This window comes from Myotis myotis, unplaced genomic scaffold (genome assembly GCF_014108235.1).
Source record: "Myotis myotis isolate mMyoMyo1 unplaced genomic scaffold, mMyoMyo1.p scaffold_m19_p_29, whole genome shotgun sequence".
NCBI lineage: Eukaryota > Metazoa > Chordata > Mammalia > Chiroptera > Vespertilionidae > Myotis > Myotis myotis.
Genome location: NW_023416334.1, coordinates 2,283,200 through 2,293,714, shown reverse-complemented (window position 1 = coordinate 2,293,714; position 10,515 = coordinate 2,283,200). Strand labels below are relative to the sequence as shown.

General features: G+C 62.9%; 1 protein-coding gene across 3 annotated transcripts; it reads left to right on the top strand.

Annotated features, from left to right (window-relative positions):
- The first annotated feature begins 468 nt into the window (after positions 1-468).
- ALDH3A1 (aldehyde dehydrogenase 3 family member A1) lies at positions 469-9,083 on the top strand. Of its 3 annotated transcripts, none has more exons than XM_036296433.1 (11): positions 469-579; positions 4,050-4,234; positions 4,673-4,904; positions 5,362-5,447; positions 5,644-5,852; positions 6,390-6,507; positions 7,185-7,326; positions 7,873-8,039; positions 8,203-8,302; positions 8,693-8,823; positions 8,933-9,083. In XM_036296433.1, exons 2-11 carry the CDS (start codon positions 4,073-4,075, stop codon positions 8,945-8,947), a joined length of 1,362 nt encoding a protein of 453 aa, XP_036152326.1. In that variant the 5' UTR covers positions 469-579; positions 4,050-4,072; the 3' UTR covers positions 8,948-9,083. The 3 variants fall into 3 exon arrangements, with proteins under 3 accessions (XP_036152326.1, XP_036152327.1, XP_036152328.1); XM_036296434.1 differs by lacking the exon at positions 469-579 and adding an exon at positions 3,348-3,786; XM_036296435.1 differs by lacking the exon at positions 469-579 and adding an exon at positions 3,866-3,885.
- The last annotated feature ends 1,432 nt before the right edge of the window (positions 9,084-10,515 follow it).

The window sequence follows — 10,515 nt, the reverse complement described above, 5'->3', positions numbered from 1 at the left end:
AGCCTCTGGCTGGCAGGGCCCGGGCTGGAGTCTGCCTCGCTGGTGGCCGCTCCGGAGCGCATGGCAGAGGGCGAGGACGAGGCTGTGCCGCGCAGCGGGCATCTCCAGGGAGCTGCGTGACTCTCCCAGCTCCCACCGCACCCCTGCCGAGCTTATGTAACTGAGGCTGGGAGCTCAGCGCCGCAGCTGCACTTTGGAAACTTGGAGGAAGTTCAGGGCAGGCTGAATCAATCAGCAGAGCCCCCGCCCAGGGCAAACACACGCCTGGGCTCCATTGAAGATTGGATGGGACCCCACCCAGGCCTGCAAAGACACATGCTTGCATTTTAGAGGAGAACAAAGGGCTAATCCCAGAGCCGGCTCGGCTCGCAGGGAGCAGAGGCCTGATTATGCTGCACCCGCATTTGAATACTGTTTTGCTCTCTTCACACAATGGGGGCGGGGGGGGGGGGGGAGGACGGGGTGTGCCAGGGCTGAGTGGGCTGGAGAAGGGTTGAGCGGGTAGGGAAAAGGCCCTTAAATGCATCCCTGGCGATGGGTGTGCACTCCAGGAGCGCCAGCCACCGGAGACTGTCAGAGGTAACCCCTTCCTTCCAGGGTCCTTCCTCTTCCCGGGTGGGGTGCCTAGTGGGAGCCGGCCCTGCTAGCGGGTCTGTCTCTGCGGCTGACCCTCCCCACCCCCCAGGAGTGTCCAGTGAGAATCCTCAGATCGGGGATCCCGAGGATCCAGAGCCCACCTCGGGCAGCTCTGCCACCCACAGCGCTGGGAGGGGGCACTGTAGAAGGAGTGGAGAAGCAGGGCGCCAAGGGGATGGTGGGTGAGAAGCCCCAACTCCCTCCCCCAGAAGGTGCAGAGCTCAGTAGTAAAAGGCGTGAGTGGAGGCTAGAGATAGAAGCGGGTGCAGCCCTGACTTTGCCACTTGCTAACTGAGAGCATGTAATGTGTCTCAGCCTTGCTGTCCTCCTCTATAAAGCGGACTCCTAACAGCTCCGGAGCTTTCTGAGGATCAGAGGGGATGATGAAGGGGAGCTGTCCATGGGATGCCTGGGGCGCAGTGGGCCCTGGAGAGGCGGGCAGGCTCGGGCTCAGGAAGGTGGACTCCGGCTGCTCCTGCAGCAGATGCTTTCTGCTCTGTTAGTCTTTGCAGTGCCCTGCGGCTCCTTCCCGGGTAGCGCAGTGCGAGGACTGGGACTGGGTGTCAGCCACCCTGTCTCACCAGGCTCTTATGCTGGGCCGTCCCGCCATGGCGCCAATGGCCAGAGGCTGCTGCCCTGGGTGCCCGCATGAGGCTGGGAGGGCGGGAGGGCCTTCCTGTTGGGCTGTGTGGCTGGGCTCATGGCCAGCAGGGGCACCCAGGGAGAGGGCTCCCTCCGTCCCCCCAAAAGGCCTAGGGAGGGGTCCATGAAACCTCCAGGCTGGGGCACCCCGGATGCCAGCAGGGCCCCCTCTCTGCGCAGCCAGCCTGGAGGGGTCAGCGCCATGGAGGGGGTGGAAGGAGTCAGAAACCACTTGCAGGACACACACACACACACACACACACACACACGCACACACACACACGTACTTCCATTTGTTCAAAAATTATATATACCATCCTATATAATAACAGAGGAATATGCTAATTAGCCATTACACCCTGAGGCGTAGCCACCAAGTGCATCAGGATCAGATCACTGGTCAGGGGGAGGGTGGGCCAGCGAGGTACAAGGGACTGCGGAGAGAGCGGGCAGGGCAGCAAGCTATGGAGGGAGGAGGAGGGCGGGGGGGGGGGGGGGGAGGGCGGGAGGCGAGGGAGCTACAGGAGGGCGGCAGCGACCTACTGGCTCACGGATTCATGTGCAGGGCTACTAGTGTATACTAATACATACCATATAAACCCACTTATATGGCATATATGTCATATATGCATATGTTACATACAAAAGTTATATATGTGGTATAAATACATATGTTATTTATGGTATACGTAGTTTTTTGGAAAATGGAAATAGCCGTATTGTAGCGTGTTCGTTTCTTTACTTTTCTTCTGATGTTAGAAGTGACGCGATGTCTGAAGTGGGGGAAGCCCCTGGGGGGACAGCAGGAGCTGCTGAGGGAGAGGGAGCTGACTTCTCTGTGACCCCTTTTTGTCTCTTTTGCGTTTTCTGCCATGAGCACTACCAATCAGCTTTATTCAGAAAGTTAACAAATATTTTTAATTTTTATTGTTGACACTATTACAGATGTCCCCATTCCCCCACCCCCTTTGCCCACCTGCCCCCTTCCCCTGGCCTCTGCTGTCTGTCTATGGGTATGCGTACAGGTTCTTTGCTAATCCCGTCATCTTCTTTCATCCAGCCCTCTCCTCCCCCTCCCCTCTGGCAGCTGTATTCATGCCTCTGTTTCAATTTTGTTCATCAGTTTATTTTGTTCGTTAGATTCCCCATATGAGTGAGATCACATGGTACTTGTCTTTCTCTGACTTATTTCGCTTAGTATAATGCTCTCCAGGTCCCTCCATGCTGTCTCAAAGGGTAAGATCCTTTTTTACTGCTGCATAGTATCCCATGGTGTAAATGTACCACAGCTTTTATCCACTCATCTACTGATGGGCACTTGGGCTGTTTCCAGACCTTAGCTATTGTAAATTGTGCTGCTATGAACATAGGGGTGCATATATCCTTTCTGATTGGTGTTTCTGGCTTCTTGGGATATAGTCCTAGAAGTGGGGTCACTGGGTCAAATGGCAGTTCCATATTTAATTTTTTGAGCAAACTCCATACCGTTCTCCACAGTGGCTGCACCAGTCTGCATTCCCACCAGCAGTGCACGGGGGTTCCCTTTTCTCCACATTCTGGCCAGCTCTTGTTTGTTGATTTATTGATGGTAGCCATTCTGGCAGGTGTGCGGTGACATATCTCATTGTATTAACAAATATTTTAAATAGATGCAAATTCGTTGCACACAAGTTTAGCGCCACAGAAGATGAGGACAGAACCCCCCACTAAGTGCCCCCTTACCGCCGTCATCCTGGGGGCTGCCCCGAGCCTTCTCCTGTGTGTTCGTGCGCCCCGCCTGCAACCTGCTTTCTTCTGAGCCCTCGCGGGGCGCAGGCACGGCGCGCTTTATGAAGGGGCGAAGCACTCGCTGCCTCTGCTGCGCCCGCCTCCGCCATCACACAGGGGCAGCAGAGCCCTTTTATTTTTATTTAAACTATTTTAAAAATTGATTTTTAGAGAGAGAAAGGTGGTGGTGGGGGGGGCTTCCCGCACCGCCCCTCCCGGGAGCCAGACCCGCCCCTTTGGGGAAACAGGCGGGTTCTCCCACGGAGAGACACGACCCGGCGTCTCTGTTATAAACAGCGGATGCGCTTTCTTCCCGGGAAGCTTGGAAACGCTGTGATGCTGTCGCCCCTGAAGGGGACCCGCAGGGCCGGGCCTGCCTTTGGCGGCTCCGCTGGGCGGCCGGTGGCTTTGACCCCTCCATTGGTTTTTAGAGAGTGAGAGAGGGAGACAGGCAGACACCGATGAGACACACAGATTGGCCGCCCCGCGGGCTGGGAGCGAGCCTGCCAGCCTGACGGGTGCCCGAGGCTGGGAACCGCACCCGAGACCCCGCAGCCCGCCCAGCCGCCGCTCTAACCACCGAGCGGCCGGCCAGCGGCTCTGGGCCCTTAGCCCGCAGGGTGTGGAGTGGCCGGCGGGTGCGGAGCTGCGGCTTCCCCAGCGGCCGGAGGGGCCGGGACGCCGGGAAGGGCCTGCCCCGCCCCTGCTGAACCCGCATCAGCCCCTGGACTCCGGGTCCAGGTCGCCACTCCCGGCCTCACTCTCCGCGCGATCGGGGGGGGGGGGGGGGCGGGGGTTGGGGGGGCAGCAGCCGGGTCGGGGCTGCGAAGGCAAAAGAAGGTCCTTCCCCAGCGCCCCCGGGACAGGGCCCCCTTCCCCTAAACTGACGGGGGGGGGGCAGGCAGGGGGCCGCCCGCGGCCAGGGCCCAGGGGCGGCGCGGGGAGCAGGGTGCAGCCGTGCCGTGCCCTGCCCGCCCCAAGGCGCCGTCTCCGTCTCCCCGCAGGCACCGTGAGCACCGCGAGCACCATGAGCAGCATCAGCGCCGTCGTGCAGCGCGCCCGGGCCGCCTTCGACTCGGGCCGCACGCGCCCCCTGCAGTTCCGCATCCAGCAGCTGGAGGCGCTGCGGCGCATGATCAAGGAGCGCGAGAAGGACATCGCGGGCGCCCTGGCCGCCGACCTCCACAGGGTGGGCCCCCCACTGCCCCCAGGGGCGCCCCCACCCACCCCACTCCCCCAGGGGCGCCCCCACCCACCCCACTCCCCCAGGGGCGCCCCCACCCACCCCACTCCCCCAGGGGCGCCCCCACCCACCCCACTCCGCCCAGGGGCACCCCCCTCAGGCACTTACACCTGTGCCCACACCTGCAGAAGGGCTCTCGCAGACTCACGGCTCCCTGGCTCCCCTCAGCCGGGTGGTGAACGGCCCCCATCTCCCCGCAAGTTGAACAGGCCGGCTGGGAGTACAGATCATGCTCCTATTTTGCAGATTGGGAGACTGGGGTTAGGAAAGGGTAGCAGGTCGGTCAGGGCCACAAAGCTCGGGAGCCGGGAGCCAGGACCCACAGCGGCCCGGTAACCCGCTCGGCGCTCTGGGCTGGGCGCTCACGGGAGCCTCTCCCCGCAGAATGAGTGGAACTCGTATCACGAGGAGGTGGTTTACTGCCTGGAGGAGATCGAGTACATAATCAAGAAGCTCCCCGAGTGGGTTCTGGACGAGCCCGCCGAGAAGACGGCCCAAACCCAGCAGGATGAGTGCTACATCCACTCGGAGCCGCTGGGCGTGGTCCTCGTCATCGGCACCTGGAACTACCCCTTCGACCTCACCGTGCAGCCCATGGTGGGCGCCATCGCTGCAGGTGCAGGCAGCGTCCGGAAGGAGGGGGAGGGTCACTGTTCCTCCCTGCGGGTGGCCGGGCTCAGGCCTGGAGAAGAGGCGCTGGGCCAGCAGCGTGAAGGGCCTGTCTTCCACTGGGACTGCGGGGAGCAGGCCTCCTGGCCTCCAGGCCCCGCCAGGCTCCCCTGTCCGGCAGCGCCCTCCCGGCCGCAGTGCTGGCAGCTCTCGCTGAGCTGTGCCAGGCTTTCCTTTCCAGTCGGCGCACTGCTTGGGCCGAGCACCTCTCCCCTCTCTTTCCCTCTGTCCCACACCTCATCCACTGGGAGGCGGGTGACACGCAGGTCCTGTGGCCAGTGCCCGCAGCGCTGCTGTCCACTCCTCCTGGGACACGGGATGGAGGGGGGAGGCAGCAGGCTGGGTCCCTGGGGCGGGTTGGCAGGGAGAGCAGTGGGGGTGGGGGCTGACTCTGTGCTCTGCAGGGAATGCAGTGGTCATCAAGCCCTCGGAGCTGAGCGAGAACATGGCGAGCCTGCTGGCCTCCCTCATCCCTCAGTACCTGGACAAGGTGCGGCACAGGGAGCTGAGCGGGGCCAGGCCTTGGGAGTGAGAGATGGCGACTGCTTGCGGCCAGAGGCCCAGCCCTGGTGGTGGTGGGACCACTGGCCTCGGCCACTGGGGGATGTGTGTGGGGACGTGACTGCCCCGGCAGGGGGGGGAGGGCTGGGGTCCTTTCTGAGCCTCGCCTGCCTCCCGCCCGGTAGGATCTGTACCCGGTGATCAATGGGGGCGTCCCCGAGACCACGGAGGTGCTCAAGGAGAGGTTCGACCACATCCTGTACACGGGCAGCACTGGTGTCGGCAAGATCGTGATGACGGCCGCGGCCAAGCACCTGACCCCAGTCACGCTGGAGCTGGGGGGGAAGAGCCCTTGCTACGTGGACAAGGACTGTGACCTGGACGTCGCCTGCCGGTGAGGGGCTCAGCGTCTGAGCTGGAGCGGCCGTTCTGACTGCTGCCGGCTCCCGGGGACCACAGCTGCTCTCGAGCGACACAGACATGCCCCTGCCCTAAGGGCCTGTGGGCCTGGGCCGGAGCTCGGGAGGCCGAGGGGGAGCCGCCAGCCCAGGAAGGCAGGAGAGGAGAGGTCCAGCCAGGGCTCTGCCCAGCTTCCCCCTCCCACGTGCCTCGCCTTCCAGGTGGGGACCCTGCTGGCAGGGCTCAAGAGCAAGACAGCGGGGCACAAGGGCTGTCCACCCAGTTACGCCCGCCTCCCCGCCCCCAACACCTCCTGCACTCGCTGATGAGGGAAAGATGTGCAGGGCCCTGGGCCCTGGGGGCATGCCCAGGGCCAGGGGGTGCCTCAGCCCAGAATCTGGAAGCCAGGGCTGGCTCTGCTGGAAGTCACACCCGTGCTCTGCCTGAGTCCTGACCCTGAGCCGAAGGGACAGGGCGCCAGCGCTGGGCAGCCTCCGGGCTGAGAATACGGTCTGACCTGGGATTTCCGCAGGCGCATCGCGTGGGGCAAGTTCATGAACAGCGGCCAGACCTGTGTGGCCCCCGACTACATCCTCTGCGACCCCTCCATCCAGAGCCAGGTCGTGGAGAAGCTCAAAAAGTCTGTGAAGGTGAGTGCGGCCCTGGGGGTGAGGCGGCCGGGTGGCCAGGTGGGTGTGGACTTTAGAAAACTGGATTTTTTCCTGATCATAAACGTAATCCACACTCTGTAGATAATTTTGAAAAAGATTAAAGAGCATAAAGAGGCCCTGGCCAGTTTGGCTCGTGGATAGAGCGTCGGCCTGCGGACTGAAGGGTCCCAGGTTCGATTCCGGTCAAGGGCATGTACCTGGGTTGCAGGCACATCCCCAGTGGGGGCTGTGCGGGAGGCAGCTAATTGATGTTCTCTCATCGATGTTTCTAACTCTCTATCCCTCTCCCTTCCTCTCTGTAAAAAATCAATAGAATATATTTTTTTAAAAAAGCATAAAGAGGGGGAAATGTCCCCCCAGAATCCTGCTGCCCCAGACAGCCGTCGCCGACGGGGTGTCCATTCCCTTCCACGGTCCTTTTTGTGAACACAGCTGCTCCTGACGCGACGCCCCAGGCCGTGCAGGTGCTAGCGCTGCCTGTGCCCTGAAAACGGCGGCGGCCCGGCAGGGTTTGGTGTCCTGGTGCACCGTCCACGGCACGTCCACGGCACCGGCCAGGCGCCCTGTGCTCCCCCAGGCCGGCCGCCATCCGCCTGCGGCCTCGGCTGTGGCGAGGCCCCTGTCCCTGTCTGAAGCCCGTCGCCTCCCGCCCGCAGGAGTTCTACGGGGATGATGCCCAGAAGTCCCGTGACTACGGGAGGATCGTGAGCTCCCGGCACTTCCAGCGGGTGATGGGCCTGCTGGAGGGCCAGAAGGTCGCCTATGGAGGCACTGGGGACGCGGCCACCCGGTACATAGGTGTGTGCCCTGCGAGCACTGCCCTCCTGCCCAGGCTGCCAGGGTCCCTACGAGTGGCAGCGAGTGGGCAGATACTGGGAGAGCAGACAGCCCCGCGGAGGGGCGGCAGGCCTGGGTGGGCTCTGCTGCTCTCTGGGCGGGTGACAGCTGGCCCAGCCCAGCAGCCCCTCCCCGCAAGGCTTCAGCAGGGGTGTGACAGCAGCGCCACGGAGGCCGGGTGCAGGGCTGGAGGGGCCCAGGGGCCGAGGCGTGAGGACCACCAGACAGGCCCACGTAGCCTCCAGGTTGCCAGGGGGCAGAGGAGCTTCAGCAGGGGCTCAGGTGGCCAGGAGGCACCCTGTCCCCTCAGGCCTGGGCCCTGGGCCCTTCCATACAATTAGCCCCTCCTCCCAAGGTCCGGGGGCTGGAGCCTGGGTGGAGACCTGTCTGCCCCTCTCGCACCCTCGGCAGCGGCCGGACCAGTAAAGGAGTCAAGGGGGGAGCCAGGTGCCCCGTCGGCAGGCAGGCGAGGGCCTGGGCGGGGCTGACTGCTGGTCTCCTGTCCAGCCCCCACCATCCTCACGGACGTGGACCCCGAGTCCCCGGTGATGCAGGAGGAGATCTTCGGGCCCATCATGCCCATCGTGTGCGTGCGCAGCCTGGAGGAGGCCATCCGGTTCATCAACCAGCGCGAGAAGCCCCTGGCGCTCTACGTGTTCTCCCACAACGACAAGGTGGGCGGGCCCCAGCTCCCTGCTCCCACTTCCCGCCGAGGGGCCCAGGAGGCAGGCCGCCCGGCTGTGCTCCAAGCTGCTCCTGGGCGCCAGGCTGTGCCCAGACGGGGGGAGGGGCGGGATGTGCGGGGCAGGAGACTGAGGCGGGCTGGGTGCCCTGCAGGTGATTAAGAAGATGATTGCGGAGACATCCAGCGGCGGGGTGACGGCCAATGACGTCATCGTCCACCTGTCCGTGCACTCTCTGCCCTTCGGGGGTGTGGGTGAGTCTGGAGGAGTTCACTGCCCACCTGCTCCCCGCAGAGTCCCTTCCAGCCCTGGTCTGGGGGTTCAGGAGGGGCCGGAGCAGTCCTGGGCCCCAGACTCCCATCCCCTTTCCCGCGCGGCCCTCTGGCCTCTGCCTGCACATCCATCAGCCACACTAACCTTGACACCCTAGAGGTCCCTGAAGGTCGCCTGTGGCCTGTTTCACGGAGGCCCTGAGAGAAGCCACGGGCCAGGGGTGCACACCCTCTGGTGCCATCGCAGGGACTCCACTCATCCTGGGCGCTCCCTGTGTTGTTCCCGGTGTGGACACTAGGGGGCGCGCCGGAACCGGGCACCCCGGGAGGGTCCGGGTCTTGGCGCTGGGCCTGAGCCGCCCGTCCCCGCAGGGCACAGTGGCATGGGCTGCTACCACGGCAAGTACAGCTTCATGACCTTCTCCCACCGCCGCTCCTGCCTGGTGAGGTCTCTGAAGAAGGAAGATCCCCTCAAAGGCAGATACCCCCCCAGCCTGGCCAAGGTGAGAGGTGGGGGTAGGGCTGCTATCAAGGCCAGGCTGCGGGGAGCCTCTGGGCCTGTGCAGGACAAGGGCCTCACTGCCCCTCGCCCGCCCCCTGTCCTCCTCGCAGATGACCCGCCACTGAGCCTGCTGCACCTGGCCACCGGCGGTGCCTTCACCTGCTCCTGCAGCCCCTCCTGCTCCTCCTGCCCCCACGCCCAGGCGCCCCCCAGTCCCAGTTCCCTTGCTGGACACGCAGGACCAATAAAGTTTTCCAAACAAACACCTGCATGTGCATCCTTCTTTGCAGCCCTGCACCCACCCACCCTGCAGTCCTATCCCATCCCCACCCGCGGCATCCTGACAAGTGGTGAGGGGAAGGGCTCCCCAAAGTCTCACATGAGCACCCTGCTCTGGGCCTCACGGCGAGATGTGTGCAGAGATGTTCGCCTTTCATCTAGACTTGGGGTGTCGGCTTCATCTCCGGGGTGTCTGCCGAGGTTGACTAGGAGGCTGAGTCTGGGGGACAAGTGGCTCCAGAACCGAGAACGGAAGCACTCCCCGCAAGTGAGGTCTGGCACCTCGGGCAGGGGTCCCCCAGCGAGGCCCGCAGCCGCCAACGGGACCCCTGGGTGATTTCAGGGCAGAGGGCAGGAAGCCAGGCGAGCCTCAGCACCCACAGTGCGGGGGGCTGGCCTCAGGGGCCTGAGGAACCGAGATGGGGTCCAGTGACCGTCTGGAGCAGGGCTTCGGGCAGAGTCGGAGCAAAAACCAGGTGGCGGGCAGGTGGGGAGAGGCGGTGGGTGACCGCCTGCTGGTCCTTCTGCTGCGCCCTCTCGGCAGCTGGGGCGCTGGGGGTTGGGGATGAGCGAGCTCACAGACTTCACTGCAGCACAGCCGGCCCCGCGCTGCCCCGACGGGACCGGACGGAGGGCGTGCAGGCCCTGCCTAGGCCCTCAGCCCAGGCCATCGCTCCCCAACTGCACGGGTGTCTCTGCCCAGCCAAGGCCAACCCTCCACGTGGCCAGGCCCTGCCTCTCCCAGCCTTCCTCTCCGGATTCCCCCTCTGCAAGGCCCTGCTCTCTCCGCCATCGCCAGCCCCGCGTCTGCACTGGATCTTTCCAGTCTCTAGGCCAGTGATGGTGAACCTATGACATGCGTGTCAGAGGTGACATGCGAACTCATTTTTTTGGTTGATTTTTCTTTGTTAAATGGCATTTAAATATATAAAATAAATATCAAAAATATAAGTCTTTGTTTTACTATGGTTGCAAATATCAAAAAATTTCTATATGTGACACGGCACCAGAGTTAAGTTAGGGTTTTTCAAAATGCTGACACGCCGAGCCCAAAAGGTTCGCCATCACTGCCTAGTAGCTCACATTCCCCAACCCCAACACAAGCCAAGAAGCCCTTGGGCTGCTACCCTCTAATGAGGGGCTGGAGAGGGTGCGCGCAGACTGGACGGTTGTGGATCGCTTAAATACTTTACCTTGTGCAAATATTCAAATAACTGAATCATAACAATACCAGAATCTTCTCAAAACCCACAGCCCCTCCAGCTACTGCCTCACTCCTCTCGTCTTCCTGCCGTCTACTCACCTGACCCAGCCAGGGAGCCTCCATCACCTCCAGTCCCCTGAACCACCAACCCCCTGTGGGCAGATCCCAGAGCCATTCCCTGTCGCCCCCCCACCACACCCCCCACCTGGC

Excerpts from the sequence above, each read along its gene's own strand:
- ALDH3A1 (XM_036296433.1), top strand. The coding sequence starts at position 4,073 with ATGAGCAGCATCAGCGCCGTCGTGCAGCGCGCCCGGGCCGCCTTCGAC. Across the intron at positions 5,448-5,643 it reads TCCCTCAGTACCTGGACAAG|GATCTGTACCCGGTGATCAA; the intron begins GTGCGGCACAGG and ends CCCGCCCGGTAG. Across the intron at positions 7,327-7,872 it reads CGCGGCCACCCGGTACATAG|CCCCCACCATCCTCACGGAC; the intron begins GTGTGTGCCCTG and ends TCTCCTGTCCAG.